At 37.8% G+C, this 16,863-nt stretch overlaps 1 protein-coding gene across 1 annotated transcript in view; it reads right to left on the reverse strand.

The window, feature by feature from the left end:
* Positions 1–255: 255 nt before the first annotated feature.
* The window catches only part of LOC149289279 (dystrophin-like), an 874,963-nt gene continuing 858,355 nt past the window's right edge, over positions 256–16,863 (reverse strand). The window contains 2 exon segments of the mRNA XM_089490922.1: positions 256–353; positions 7,268–7,360. Coding sequence (XP_089347048.1) covers positions 256–353; positions 7,268–7,360 — 191 coding nt within the window.

Here is a 16,863-nt window from a genome sequence, read left to right on the forward strand (position 1 = left end):
ATTATTATTTAAGCTATCAAGACTTTACATATAGTTTTGTTGTTTTTTTTGAATTTTGTACAATTGCATAGACATTAAAAACCTGCCATTGTTACCAAAACAATAACAGACTTAAGAAACTAGTTAAATCTACAGTATTGTACCACTACCCTTCACAAAAATAGATATTTTCTTGTAAACTCTTACAGTCTAATCCCCTTTTGTTGTACGAAGTTAATTATATAAAAACACATGCGGTGTGTGGGTTCAACGTTGTCATTCTATCACCTCGTCGTCGGTCATAACCATAACCAAAGTTTCCATCGCTCTTCCCAAGTCATCAGCCATGTGGAAAAGATTTCCTACATGGTTTCCTGAAAGAAAGAAAAAAAAAATGGAGTTTACTATTTTTTTTTTTTTAACTGCTTTATTTAATTTCCAAGGCACAAGCTGGAATTGTGTTGGAATCTGCAATTCGATGCCATCATTTCTTTCTCCTTCCTTACATGCTGTGCAAGATCATGTACATCTTCCGAGATTAAAAACCATTCTCCAGGCAAGAAAATTGAAATCTATTTTTATAGAAATGTTCCGTTTTTAATATTGTTACCTATGGATTTCAATTATTTTGCCAAGGGGAAGACAATATAGCACAGGTAAAAAGGTCATGGTAAAATCAACCAGTTAGTTTCATTATATATTAGGTGGTACGTAAACTGGGAAGCACAACGGTGAGGTTTCAATAGCATGGCAAAGGGGTAAGCACACAAGATGGCCAACTAGACTTCACAGATGGGTACCTGGTGATAATGGAGTGGCAATCTATGCTATAGTGCTGGCTGAGCATCACAAGAGTTTATTTATCCATGCTTGAGATACTGGGTAAAAAGTGGAACAATGTTCTACATGATGCTACCAATTGCAAAGAATAGGGACAGAGCATGCAAAACACATTAGCGCATCAGCAACTTATAACATTTGTTTTAACGCTAGAAAATACAGGATTAAGGGTCTATCCATCAATCTGTCTTAATGGGAAAACAGCAGTAGAAAATGTATCGAAGGAAGAAGAAAAACAAATATTTATAATGCCGAGCAGGGAGCCACTGAAGAACATTTCTTGACGATTACATGTCCTTGATTGAGACAATTGTTGGATAAACCAAATACACTGGTAAAAAATATTAAAAATACAAAACCAAAAAGCAGCAAAGGTGATTTTGGTTCCTCGGCAATACATGAAGACACGGTGAATTAATGTAATTATATATAATAACTTAATTATATAAGAGCATAAATAAAAATGAGGCATGGGATAAAGTGTGAAAATACATACATTTAAAATAAAATATATGCCTGGAATGGTTTTCCTAATTGAGTTACACAACAAAAACATCTTTAAAAGGTGTCAGAATGTTGCACAATATTACACATTAAATATACATAAGACAAACAAGCCAAATAATTACGTAAAAGAACATTCACAAGACGGCAATGATGGTGTCAAAATATGAAGGCAGCATATGAAATGTATACGCTTTTTTTCACCTTACAGAGGAAAATGTTACTTCTGTGAAAACTAAGACATCTAAACTTGCTACTGAGCCCTTAAATTATAAGAGTTCACAGAGTACCAGACACTCCTGTCCGCCATGTGTAAGATGCACAGGTTTGTATTGTATATTTATACCCCATCAAAAGAATGACCAACATTAGATCTACAAATAAAGGATTAATGGGGAAGCCCTGATTTCAAGGCAAACCACTTCCAGCATTTAACTGAATATTGTGTACTGATCTCGCCCAAGTACACATTGTTAACGATGGGACGTATCTGTTCTATCATTGCTGTGGCTCTCTACATATAATGCAACGTTAAAAGGTCTAGACTGTAAGCTGCTTTGACTAGAGCTCTCCTTATAGTTTGTTTCTGTAATGTTATATTGTTATGCACTATTTGTTATGTTCTGTTTACACGCTGTAAAGTGCTGTGAAATATCACTATAAATAATAAATAAAAAATAAAAGGGGGTGAAAAAAAAATTTGTATAACAATGCTAACTTATATATGACTAAACACCAAATATAGACATCGACATAATGATGTAATGCTTACAGAAATAGTTAGTAATGATCAGACAGTCACGGCAAACCACAGAAGATCCTTTTCACAGTAGACAGAATGCAAATGTTAATAGCAAATGGACTTCATACCTCTCAACACTATTTAATTACTTTCAAACGCAGCTACTGATCTGGAAAAGCTAGTGTGTGCAGCTAAAGATCACTTGTAAAAGATGCTAAAGTCAGAGGACATTCAAATTGTGTGTATATGTACAGTGCGTGTGTGTGTGTATATGTACAGTGCGTGTGTGTGTGTATATGTACAGTGCGTGTGTGTGTGTATATGTACAGTGCGTGTGTGTGTGTATATGTACAGTGCGTGTGTGTGTGTATATGTACAGTGCGTGTGTGTGTGTATATGTACAGTGTGTGTGTATGTACAGTGCGTGTCTGTGTATATGTACAGTGCGTGTCTGTACAGTGCGTGTGTGTATATGTACAGTGCGTGTGTGTATATGTACAGTGCGTGTCTGTGTGTATATGTACAGTGCGTGTCTGTGTGTATATGTACAGTGCGTGTCTGCGTGTGTATATGTACAGTGTGTGTGAAAATAAAGCTCCAAACAACTTTGTATTCTCTACAAAAAGCTTCAAACTGCAGCTGTACAAACCTTCTTCCACAGAAAAGAAAAAAAAAGGTATTACTTGAGAACAACCTAAAATTGATATCAACAGACATGGCCAAATGATGTGGGGTATAATGACCGTGTCTAAATCAATTCTAATTTATTCTGGGCAAAATAACCGCATAAACACTGAAGCCTTCCCAGAAGTTTGTCATTGCCCTGCTAACGGTTGAGAGGTACTAAATGTTGGCATGTTAAAGCACGTTTGTTAAATGCACTCGGCTAAAGAGACCGGTAGCTGCAAAAACGCCAGGCACAGAATGTGAGATGTGAAACACACAGGCTGGATGGCAGCGAGCCCAGATCTCACTAACCTCTCTCATTTGCTTTCCAGGGACATTCCTTCCTTTGGAATTGTGAAAAAGAAGAAGATGGTGAGGAAATAAAACAAAGGAAAGAAAGAGAAACATAAATATCAAAGCTTAGCCTTAAAAAATAAAGTATATGTGCACAAATGTGATTTCATTTGTAACAAGTAACACAACGGATACACAGACAGAGAATTCTGGACAACTCAAAGAGTGATCTAGAACGTCTAGAAGCGATGTACCAACTGTTAAAATTAGCAGTTTAATTTGCTTTGTTCCCATAAGGTAATTAGCCTTTTACTATTAGTCTATTCCTGTAAAGATGTCGATATTTTAGCCAACCCAGCTAAATCTCTACTATACATAGATGTTTGGCAGACCCGTACTATATTTACAACAGAACTTGTTTGGTTAAATCTGTCTCCAAATTTGTTTCCGTTATTTTTCTTCTTGGATAATAAAACACAGAAAATATATTATATTCTCCCCAAAACACCTTGGTAGCTTGTTCTTAAACAGCCGGTGACACACTTAATCAGTAAATTGATCTGTATCCATTATTGATGCTTTTCTATCTAGCGGGAACTCCAATGCTATTCTATGGAGACTCATTGCATTTTCTCAATACACATCCTACCCAACGCTACGAGAAGCACAATCTAACTAAATATTTTTTTTTACATTTATGAGACCAACATTAGACTGGTGGGCCGATGGCCACGGCCGCAAATTGGAGGATATACACAATATTAAAAGAAAAATATTTGCAAGAACCATGAATGACTTCATAACGTAGAAAGCTTACAAAGCCTATATAGTTTTCTTATTTCTCTCAGCCAATCCAAACATGTTTTGTCTATATATTTTAGTTAGATTTAAGTTAAGCCATTTTTTTTTTGCTAAACCTTTTGTGGCTTTCTATACTGGAGCCAATAAAATTACTTACAAAATAGAAAGATGGTGATTGTATAATTGGCTGGGTACTTTAAGAAAAATCGGATAAAAGCACTTAAAAAACTGTTTAATCTTACTATCCTACCAAGATCGTTTTTGTGTTCTTTTCATGAGTTACTGATTATAAAGCAGCTATAACTTAATATGACATGTACCATGTCATGTAGATATAAACATTTTTTGGGAAGTCTTGATGTGCCTTTTGTGGCAAACTCTGTATATGACTATTCAAGCTCAGCTCCTTACAGCTAGGACATAGAAACGAGAAACATAATGGGAGGAGGAAGAACCCTACAAACATTCAGTAACAGAATTTCAAACAGAAACGTTATTGTGTTCACATAAAACTTATTTTTGAACAGTGCTATTTCTTTAGCACACACGCTAACATCATATCTTCACAACATTCTGTACCACCTCAATGCCGAGAGAAGAAGTGGCACTGAGATATATTACTCTGCTCTGTGCAATTTGCCGTTTCCAAAGTAAAATCCTTTTCGCAAACAGCCAAACTTAATAATGGTGTTCCTTAAGAAAAGAAATTAAGTTTTGCAGGAAGAATTCTTCACAAAGAATTAGGTGGACATTATGCATGGACACTTTCTGCCGGGGATAGACAATGGGCATTGCAAGTTTTATGTTAAGCCTAAGAGATTTATTTATGCCCACACTTTATGAGCAAACATTTTGTTCCATGGCTTTTTTGGGGGGCTGTCAGCGTTAAATAAATGATTGTGGTGGTATTTAATCACATATTTCTCCTGAACAAAAGACCTCTGGCTTTGACATCTGTTTTGATTTAGCACAACAGCTGCAAGAGTCAGCTGTAACAGATGTGAATTTGCTGTGTGCAGTAAAGCTCCAGGACCTTGCATGGGAGAGTACGAGAAGGAAACGACAAAGGGGAGAAGAGGACTGGAATAACAATGTCCTTGCATTAATTCACAAAGTAGCATCTCAGGATGTGGAAAATAATAACAAAATATCGAATACAATGTATACGAAGTCCAAGTAACTGAACCAAACCAATGTTAAAGATCTGCTGTATAAATACAGAATGCGATGGGGCTACTAGTATTATGAGTGAGTATGAGTGGTTTAGTGCCATCTTTAAACTAAAACGACTTGCCTAGTGAGGTGGGACTCAAACAGAATGCGAAGAACTCTGGGATATACCGTATTTTCTCGATTATAAGACAAGGTTTTTTCCAGAGCAAATGCTCTGAAAAATACCCCTTGTCTTATAATTGAGGTCGTCTTCTAATCAGACCTCAAAATGTCCGCTGGGGCCAGGCTGCTTACTGGGCTTTGGTCGCGAGCAGCAGGAGAACAGGAAGCTAGAAGAGTGTCACATAACTCTGCCTCCCCCTCCTTCCTCTGGGGGCGGGGCCAGAGAAGTTGCTCGCACAGCCGGGCCCCTGCAGAAGTCTTCCAGTGAGAGATCTGCAGTTCAGGTAAGGGGGTGGGGGAGGGTTTCTGAGTATGTGTGATTAATGGAATGAATGAGTATTTAAATGTTTGTCAATGAGTGTGTGTTAGTATGGATGTGTAAGGGGGGTGGTGGTGGTAGCATGGCATACGGAGGCTGTACTCAGACTCCTATCATCCCCAGGTTCCAGTATGTACTGGCTGCCTTGGCTTGATAGGAGTGTTATTGCTGTTAGCAGTTATATATATATATATATATATATATATATATATATATATATATATATATATATATATATACCTCCAGAAATGCCTTTTAACCCCCTATATGCCACTCTGCCCCATGATATGCCTTTTAACCCCCTATATGCCACTCTGGCATATAGGGGATTAAAAGGCACATCATGGGGCAGAGTGGCAAATAGGGGGTATAAGGCATTTCTGGGGGCAGATGTGCATAACTGGGGGGGCATGTTGGCAAATAAAAGGAAATAAAAAAAAAATATATTTTTCTCAATCATAGCTTTTATTAAATATGAAAATATTGTTTACATGAATTAATATTTACTAGTAAAACTTTTTTTCCCTATAGGGCAGTCTTATATTCAGGCTTTTTGTTTTTTTCCTAAATTAATATTTAGATTCCGGGGGGTCGTCTTATAATCAGGGTCGTCTTATAATCGAGCAACAGATTGACTAAGTGAGGGACATGCCTGTACTCATTTCTAACCCTTCCTAAACACTAAATAAATATAGTTTTGAACAAATATTTTTATTCAAATGGAAAAAAACATTTGAATTTCCCTTAACATATAAACAGGTCTGAAATCAGGCCATATGGTTCTTCAACGGGACCACACTAAATTTGGGCTTCGCTGTGAGACCACTAAAATGTAATATTAAGATGATAAATGTTATACTTATATTTATAAATGTCAAAGCTTTGATAGAAGCATATTCTACTTATGCTGCGCTGAAGTAAACCATCACTGATATTTACAGCAGACATTCACATTTGCCTGCTAATGATGGTCATGTTATGAATGAGAAAGATCAAGATCAATTTCTTAGCAGAAGAAAGATATGTGAGAAGAGTTTGGGAAGATTAAGCAATCCATTTGCAATTATGAATATAAAATTTGCAGATCAGATTTTTTTTGCTATTGATAGATATAAAGAAAACAAATGTGCAGAAATAATAAGAATAAAGTGCAAATTAGCCTTTATACCGCTCTGTGAACACAAAGTTCAGGGTGTGTCTAAGGCATAACAGCTCTTGCAGTGATTTGACCGGCATATGATCACAGTGTTAACATGTTGATTAATCAATGAAATTCCTTATGCCATAAATCAATTCCCACTGCCAAATTGACTTTAGAGTGAGGCTGAGCTCACATTCAATCATTCAATCTCAGACAAAAAGAGAGCTAAATTAAATGTTAATGTCTTTTGCAAAGAGACAATTTCTGATCACAATATTGGATATGTGAATTATTATCATTCCCAGTGATCAACAGAGTAGGAGGAAACAAGTTTCACAATTAAAGCTTCAACAAGGTCTTCTAACAAAAGAACTGCCACCCCAACCATTCTTCTAATTGCCGCAAAATGTAGTAGGAAAATAACATGGAAATTATGCAGCAGACATGGAGATTAAACCAGTATGAAATTAAATATATTTGCACACAAAAATATGCTTGTCAATAAATATACTGTATAACGAATATCACCTAATTAAACATATTCCTACATATACCTTCCATGAGTACATTTAAAAAGCAATATCATTTTGCATCTAACATAAAATTCTCACATATAATTAAGTTTCTTGCCAGTCTTTTTTTTTACCTCTTGCTGTTGGGAAGGAATTGTTAAGTTGCTCCATGACTTCTTCTAGACCTGTGCTTGTGTCATGTGGAGGGCTGAGAAGATCATCCTCACCTGAAAGATAATAAAATGCATAACTATCTCACTTATGTGGTAATAACTACATACAGCAAAAGGACTAACTGGAAAAAGTGACTTTGCCAAGCAGCTCTCTTCCATTAGTTTTTTTCTTATATTATATATAACATACAAACAGGTGGAAAAAAGATAAACAGTAAATGGCTAGAACACCTGTTTGTTATTAAAAAAACATGAACATACTAATAAATATATATATATATATATATACATATATACACACACACACACGGTATATATATATATATATATATATATATATATATATATATATATATATATGCTATGGTATGGGTTACAATATTTACATGAATGATGCCTAATACAAAATAAAAAATATATATGTGTATATATGCTTCATATCATATTATAAAAATGGTATCCTTGTTTTACCCCATTTAAGAGATATATTTAATTGAAGTACCTAGAATGAGAATTACCAGCATCTTATATTAATAACTCTCAGTCTGATTAAGCATGCAATCTGGATGGCTGAGTACAGGAAAATTTGTCTCTGAAGTAGTTTATTTAATCAGTGCTTTAATTTAGGTGAAGGTTTCGGTCGGCTTAGAACGATTTGTAAACATTGTGTTACGTCTCTGGCTTAATGGGGACAAATCAATGGTAGGATCAAGGACTTTCTCACGTTTAAGGAACGTTTCCTTCATTTGCCCTAGTCACTCCCGGCAGATTAATAAGTAACATGTCCCAGACACATAACTCGTTTGGCAAAGATATTTCTTGGCAGTCTTTCAGCAGAAGAGGTTACCTTGTTGTCATTATGACATGCAAGGCCTGCTAGGACGCTGTGACCCCTTGAGTCGGAGGCACCTAAGTCTTGCCAAAAACAACATCTTTTCAAATCTAGTCTGCTGTATGTGTACATGCAACTCCATGCAAAAGTCAATTATTTGTTAGTCTATGACGCATTCATCATATTCCATCAAGCTTAGCAGGGTGTTGACGTGACTTATAAGCTACCGGTGCAATTTCAGGTTTAGGAACCGGAACAAAGAGCGAAGGACCTAGGCAACTGCTGTGCAGGTTTTCCATTAGAATTGGTGGTCTCGGTGTCTCTGCACTTCCAACCTGAAAGCTGTATTTTCTATCATTTCTACGTTCTAATCAGTGTTCATATGGATACATTGCTACAGTTGTTGCCTTTATACCTCCCCTTATGCGGTCACTGCTTAGATAAATGATCCTAGTCAGTCAGGAAAGGAGGGCTTGTCTGCAAGACAAGCCACCCAACAGTTGGTTTCCATTGCCATAAGGCCGCAAAGATTGGCATCAAGCATTTCTTATTCAAATGATATACATTGTCAGCTAATGTATACTGTCGTTTTTAAAACCAATGTAACATTAATGAAGGAATACTGTATATAATGTTACAAAAAAGCTTCCTTATAACAGTACAGATCTTGCCTGTTCACATATGGGTTCCAGAAATTATTACATTCATTAAAATATGCTGGGTTGCAAAGAGGCTGCCCCGGACAACAGAGAGAGCATCGTTATGCATTATGATTGATATTAGATGTAAGAGAGATCATACAATGTGCATCCTACACCTGACCTTGGTACATTAAACCACAGCTACTTAAAATAAAGGTGCTACCTTACAATTAACAGCACTGAATTCTATTGCCGTCTATTCCAGCAGCCACCACACAAAAGCCTTTGGTGTTTCTATCATCCCAAAACTGTATTCATAACACAGGCAAACGAGAATAATCATAGGCCTTATGATCGCTGTTCCCTGTAATTACACTAACATTTTAGCTTTTAATACACAAAGCTGTTATTTCTAGACTTAGGGTACTGGATTCAAACATATTGTGTATGTGCATTACGGCCTACGGCTGGCTATTTGCAAAACCACACAGTTTGACAAATAGTTATTGATTATGTCCGATGGCATAATTTTTAATTGTCACAACAGGCAAAATTAATTACACACATGAATGAAAACGTAACATTATACTATTATGTCGTTCATTATGGCTATATGTTACGAAACCATACGTATTTTTTACGACAAACATTATACTGAATTTTACTAGTAACCCAAATATTTATTTTGAGCTGTACTGCTACATCCCTTAAGAAGGCAGACTGGCCCCCTATGTTCTGCAAAAAAAAAATGCGTCTGGCCTTGTAGATATACAGTATTTAATACAGACTACAAAGTTAGTGGAACCCTTTGTAACAATGGCTATAGGACAATGGCTTTACAAAACTATGCAGAAGGTAAGTATCTGCGCAGCTGTAATTGCTCCCAAATATAAGTAACATGTTATGTAGCTAGTGTTAAAAAAATGTTAATCAATGGAGTTGACGAAACGGGACCTTAAAAGAAGAAAATACATGAAATATCAGAAAAACACAAGAAAACGTGGCATTAGAGACGAGACATGCTGTGGAATGTCCAACCCCTTCAGAAAAGGGAGTCTTTAACCCCTTCGTGACAAAGGCTGATTTTACTTTTTGTACCCTTCGTGACAATGGCCTTTTTAACATTTCTGCGCTGCTCGTGTTTAGCTGTAATTTTCTTCTTTCCAGTTTACTGAACCCACACACATTAGATATTGTTTTTTTCAGGACAAGAAGGGCTTTCTTTAGATGACATTGTTTTGATTGTATCATATTATTTACTACTAAAAAAAGTATAAAATATGGTGAAAAATTTAGAAAAAAATGACTGTTTCTAACTTTTAGTTGAAAAATCTTTTACTCATCTATAAAAGGTAATGAAAAAACCTGCTAAATGGATTCTACTATTTGTCCTGAGTTTAGAAATACCCAATGTTTTTATGTTTTTTTGCTTTTTTCTACCCATTATGGGGCAATAAGTACAGGTAGCGTTTTGCTATTTCAAAGCCATTTTTTCCAAATCTGGTAATTCTTCCCCCCATGTGCCATTTCGGGTATCTTTGAACCCGGCCAATGCAATTTACCCCATCAAATCATATATTTTTGAAAACTAGACAGCCCAGGGTATTCCAAATGCTAGTATTTTAACTATTTCCATGCACCATATCTACCACCAGTTTTTGTCAAAAACTTTGTGGTAGTCATTTTTTTGCATTTGTTTTGTCACACACATTTTACTTCAGGTATGAATTAAAAGGTTCTCGTTTATGTCACTATCACAAAACACCCCAATATGTGTTCAGCAACATCTCCTGAGTACAGCGATACCTCACATGAATGATTTTGCCTGGCTGTTTGGGGGCAAAAGGGCCACATTTGGGGCATGCGCATTTTTCAATGTTGAACTTTGGCATTTGAGGATCCACTGCCCATGCCCTATTTGGTACATCTTTGAGCTGGGCCATTTCAGTGTGCCCAACAAAACCATATATTTTTGAAAACTAGACACCCCAGGGTATTTCAAATGCTAGTATTTTAACTCTTTCCATGCACCATATCTACCACCAGTCTTTGTCAAACTTTGTGGTAGTCATTTTTTTGCATTTGGTTTTCCACACACATTTCAGTGTGCCCAACAAAACCATATATTTTTCAAAACTAGACACCACAGGGTATTTTAAATGCTGGTATTTTAACTCTTTGCATGCACACATTTTACCACCAGCATGTTTTCAAAGTTTGCAGTAGTATTTTTGTGTGTGTATTTTTCCCACACACACCTACTTTATGTATGAATTTACAGCTCCTGGTATATGCCGCTGTCACACGACACCCCATAATGTGTTCAGCAACATCTCCCGAGTACAGTGATACCCCACATGCATGGGTGTGTCATTTTTGTGGGAACTAAAAGGCCACATTTGGTACGTGTGCATTTTTCTAATTGGAAATTAGGTGTGTGGCCATCCTTCCCCCGGTGTTAATTGGCATGTTGTTGAACCTGGCCAATTCAATTTACCCCATCAAATCATACCTTTTTTAAAAGTAGACACCCCACGGGCATTTAATATGCCAGTATTTTAACTCTTTCCATGCGAGAATTGTTTTAAGCTAATATGCTAATTTTAGGACTTGCTCACAAAAATATATTTTTTATATATATATATATATTTTTTTTGTCTTTTAAAAAAAAAAAATTTAACATTTTTTTTCAACTTGGAGGTTCCCCTGATAGTGACATCAGTGGGAAATGATTTTTACATTTTACTATTTTTTTACTATTTTTTTTCTAATTATTATTAATTTTATTTTTTAATTTATTTTTACTAATCACACTGTGATTAGAAAGCTGGGTTCCATTGACTTGCATGGTGAATGCAGTACCTGTATTCAACCTGCAAGTGGAGCCAAAGTTCTCTAGATGGTCTGGACCATCTAGCGAACTTTTAAAATTTGTTGGTTCCTGTTACAGGGCAGCGGCCATCTTGCTTGATGGCGAAGATCATCGGCAGCTGCGGCTGTGACCGCTCTCCGGAGCGGTCACAGCCCATCGAAAGGTAAGTGTTTGGTGTCGCTGGATGCCTCCTGATCGAGGCATTCCAGCGACACCATTTAAGTTTAGGAGGCGATCGTCGATCGCCTCCTAAACGCTTTTAAAACGGGCGTCCGCCGCCATACAAAGTATGGCGGATGTTGACGCCCCGTGGAGGGGCCAGAGATGGCCCCTTCGTTCCGATCGCGGCGTTGCTGAATGCCCAGAGGTCGAGGCATTCAGCAACGTTTTTTGGGTGCAGAAAGCGAAAACAGATCGCTTTCTGCACCCGTTTAAAGACGTGCCGGTGCTGGCACGTCAATTGTCGTAAAGCACATGCTTTTCCGTGTCGTGCCAGGACCGGCAATTGTCGTTAAGGGGTTAAACATGTATTTGGCCTTGTTTACATTTTTCAGGTGATTCTTGATTTTTGTTTAATACAAAAAACAGGTACCAATAGGACATTGGCCTAGAAAAAGTTGAGTATTATTGTATTGGCAAATAAAATACCCAACCTTTAGCATGATATAAATTCTGTCATTGTTGCTCCATGCATATAACTTGAGGTTCTCTCTCTCTTTTGGAAGATAGCAGTAAATAAAATTTAAGACAAACCTTCAGAGGAAAGAATACAAAGACAGATCTACTACGGCGTGTATGCTCAACATGCCAGAGAGCGCTTTGCTTTGTCTAAGCAGAACAGCACCTTTCATTGTAATCTTCCCATTGCAAGAGGCTCATAGGAAGGCTGCCAACACAATACACACCGAGTGCAGGACGTGTGTCAAAACTTCCAAAATGGGCTGATCATAGGACTCAATGTTTACTTTGGGATCGTAGGAAACCAAAAAATGTTTGGAGAAATTACCCGGTCAGGTGTCAGGTGGAGGTAAGAATAACATCAGTTCTTGAAAACCTTAATTTTAATAACAGGGAAAATGGAACAGTCAATCAAAATAACACTACAAGAGGGTTCTGGGGAAAGATTCAATTACGGTGTGATCTTAGATGCGGCTATTCTCTTTTAAACAAACTTGAAACTCACAGCGTGTACAATAATGGCGCTTATAGGCAGTGGCATCTCCAGGTTTCATATTTAGGGGGGGCACATGGGGGGCCAGGGACCAAAGTAGGGGGGCCAATTATAAAACGGTACATATACACTATATTATATATATATATATATATATATATATATATATATATATATATATACACACACACGTTAGACGTGCATTTTTAACTACATAATATGCACTCTCTTTGAAGTAAAGACTGTGATTAAAATATGATTTCAAAATAACAGCTAAAGTGACAGTTATTTCTCATTCTTTAATATTAGCCCCTGCTGACAATATATATAAATATTAGACCCTGCTGCAGATATATAGAAATATTACACCCTGCTTCCGATATATATTAATATTAACCCCTGCTGCGGATATATATTAATATTAGCCCCTGCTGCGGATACATACTTATATTATACCCTGCTGCCGATATACATAGAAATTATACCCTGCTGCCAACATATATTAATATTAGCCCCTACTGCCGATATATAGTATTAGTCCCTGCAGCCAATATATATAAATATTAGCCCCTGCAACCAATATTTATTGATAATAGGCCCTGCAGCCAATATATATTAATATTAGCCCCTGTTGCCGATATATATAAACATTAGTCCCAGCTTCCGATATATATTAATATTAGCCCCTGCAGCCAATATATATTAATATTAGACCCTGCTGCCAATATATTTGCCACACTGACTGCAGATCAGGGGAAGACAGTGAGAGTCAGTGCAGTGTTCCCTCCTTCTGACTGCACCGTGACATTGAGAGGTCCTCTCCCCTTTAATCATCCCCAGAGTCCCCTCATTCACTAAACCATAGCGCTCTTTTACTTACACCCTGTAGTTCAGGTATAGCTCAAATAAACAACACATGGAAACAGCACATGCAACTGAATGAGATTAAAAAAAACTTGTATTTGCAGGTAAACATAAATAATGTATGGAAACATAGCATTGCAGGTATAAACCAACAGAACACACAAACCCAGCATTGCAGGTATATATCAACTGGAAATCACATGTACACTCAGCACTGAAGGTTTAGATCAAATAATCAACACATGGAAACAGCACTCCAGGTATTGATCAACTGAATAAGACATACAAATCCTATATTTGCAGGTAAACATTAATAATGTATGGAAATATAGCCGATACAGATGGACAGAATGACACAAAACCCAGCTTTGCAGATATAAATCAATTGGAAATTACATATAAACTCTGCATTAAAGGTATAGATAAAACCCCCTAAATTACAGGCATAGATCATTGGTCACACACCCCAAAGCCAACCCTGGTGTCCACACTGCCCACATAAAACCTGACCAGCACCTAAGTTACACATTATGTCAACTTTGTCCCCAAACAGCTGAACGTACGCCGTTTTTGTCCCATAAAGACCTCTCCCTCCCAATCTATCCTATCTACCCCCTCTCCCTCCCAATCTATCCTATCTACCCCCTCTCCCTCCCTATCTACCACCTCTCCCTCCCTATCTACCACAACTGCCTCTCTATCTACCACATCTGCCTCCCAATCTATCCTATGTACCCCCCTCTCCCTCCCAATCTATCCTATCTACCCCCTCTCCCTCCCAATCTATCCTATGTACCCCCCTCTCCCTCCCAATCTATCCTTATCTACCCCCTCTTCCTCCCAATCTATCCTTATCTACCCCCTCTTCCTCCCAATCTATCCTTATCTACCCCCTCTTCCTCCCATTCTATCCTTATCTACCCCTTCTCACTTCCTATCTACCTCTTCTGACTCTCTAACCCCCTCCTAACTTTCTAACCCCCCCTTTGAAGTTCACTTACCTTGGGCTTGTCCAGCGGTGAGATTGCGAGGTCTCTGTATCCCTGGTTCTGCCGGCTTCACTGCTGGGCGCCGGATATGACGACATATACCGGCGCTCGGCTTGAAATGCCGGCACTGCGAACCAGGAAGAGGCCTCGCGGTCGCGTTGAAGAGTGAGAGGCGCCGAACGGTTGCTGAGAACTTATTCCTCAGCAACCGCTCGGCGCCTCTCACTCTCTCCTCCGGGTCTATTAAAAAAAAAAAAAAAGACGGCGTTTCAATTGGGGGGGCACACCGGGGGGCACAGCATGATGTAGGGGGGGCCATGGCCCCCTCTGGCCCCCCCTGCCGACGCCACTGCTTATAGGATCTCATGTTCTCATTATTCTGTGAAACCTGAGCCACCGGGGAGAAAGTCTACCCACGTCAAAAGTATATGTCACAGTTTACTTCTTCCCAAGACTAGAATTAGAATAATGGGCTAAAATATGTGCTACAAGGTCACAGATTATATATATATATTATATGGCTGAACCTAAATACACACAAAAATAAGACACGTCTGCTACCCTTATTTACACTGGAAATCAATACACTGCGAAGGGCTTTGAAAAATACTGAAGATGACTTTGCATATGGATGGATCGTTGGCTGTATCCTCTGTTGCCATGGGAATAATGATTTAGACAATTGATTAAAGAAAGCTGCCACTGGGAAATCCAGACCTAGGTCAGGCCATGATTGTTAACTTAAGGATAATGCCATCTGATGAGTCTCTGGAACACGCAGACATAGTAGAGGCTAACAGTACAGGAGTTCAAGAATCCCTGGAATGAGCACAAGGACATCCTGAAGAATATATAAAGTATGCATCAAGTATGAAAACATGCAGACCAGGCAGACCTTTTGATTCCTACCTGCTATCATATTTGGTTTTATATGTTATTGATGTACCTTGCTTCTAACATAGGGAGAGCAACTACTGAACGGTCCTGTAGGGAGGTAGATCCCGTAGACATTATGAAACCACTTAAATTATTAGCTAAAATGGCAAAAGAAAACAGTCAATGACTTGTACATGTAGTCAATGGGGGGGGTTTTTACAGTGAAGAAAATTAAACATGCACGGGATAGGCATCACGCTATCCTGAATCTAAGATGAGACCAAGGACTGACTAAAGTCTTTACATCAGGAAGAATGGGCAGACTAGATGGGCTGAATAGTTCTTCTCTGCCATCAAATTCTATGTTTTCGCATAAGCACATGTGTTTATTAACATTATTTATATTGTTTTGTCAAAACATGTGGTGGAGAGATTTGGTTAAGAAGTATGAGAAAATTGTACCCACACTCAGGTTAGTGACAGAATTACCAGAATCAATTTCCCATTTTGAAGTAAGCTCCTCTTCTCCTGAACCAATCAGACACCACCAAAATGGCGATTTAAACCAAATGAGAAGAATACCTTAACGGCGAGGAATAATATGCAGCACATTTTAGAACTGAGAACATTCTTTAAGGGCTCGTATTTACCGCACACGTGTGGCCCGTTATAGGGAATTGACGCAGCTAGTATCCATTATTTAGAACCAGCATGTGCCAGCTTTCCTTTATCTATTTAAAGGTCCAAAGGCTTGCTCCTGCGCCTGTAATCAAATCAGCCACTATTAAAAATGATTTTACCATACAGTTGTGAGAGTTCTACTTTTAAAGGTCAGGGTGACCGGACATACATGGAACAAAACGTAGTTTCTATGGCTGCAGAGAAGCTTAATCTAATCGACATGTAAATAAGTCAGTGACGTGAACTGCAGAAAGTCAAGGGACATTATAGAAAACACCAACTCCCAGAATGCAAAGTCACTACCAATCTAAATCTGATTTAGTTTTCAATTCCATGATACAAAACCTCAGTCCTTTAAATCCGTAAAAAAACAAAGCATTGGAGGAAAAAAAAAATACCCAGACCCGGCTATGTTTTCTTTGTTGACTTATTTACTTGAAAGGTCTCCCCGACGTCTCATTTGGCATTTCAATGTTTTGTTTTATACTGTTGATTAAAAATTGAATACAGAACGACAAGCCCAAAAATACCTTCCTTCAAAAAAAAAAAAAAAAAAAGTGAAACTGCCAAAGCAAGCTGTAGTGGTCTGTGGATGAATTCCATCCTCACAGACAATTCTTTTTACTTATTT

The sequence above is a fragment of the Sceloporus occidentalis genome, unplaced genomic scaffold (genome assembly GCF_023333645.1).
Source record: "Sceloporus occidentalis isolate IW3139 unplaced genomic scaffold, rSceOcc1.0.p SCAF_47, whole genome shotgun sequence".
Taxonomy (NCBI): domain Eukaryota; kingdom Metazoa; phylum Chordata; class Lepidosauria; order Squamata; family Phrynosomatidae; genus Sceloporus; species Sceloporus occidentalis.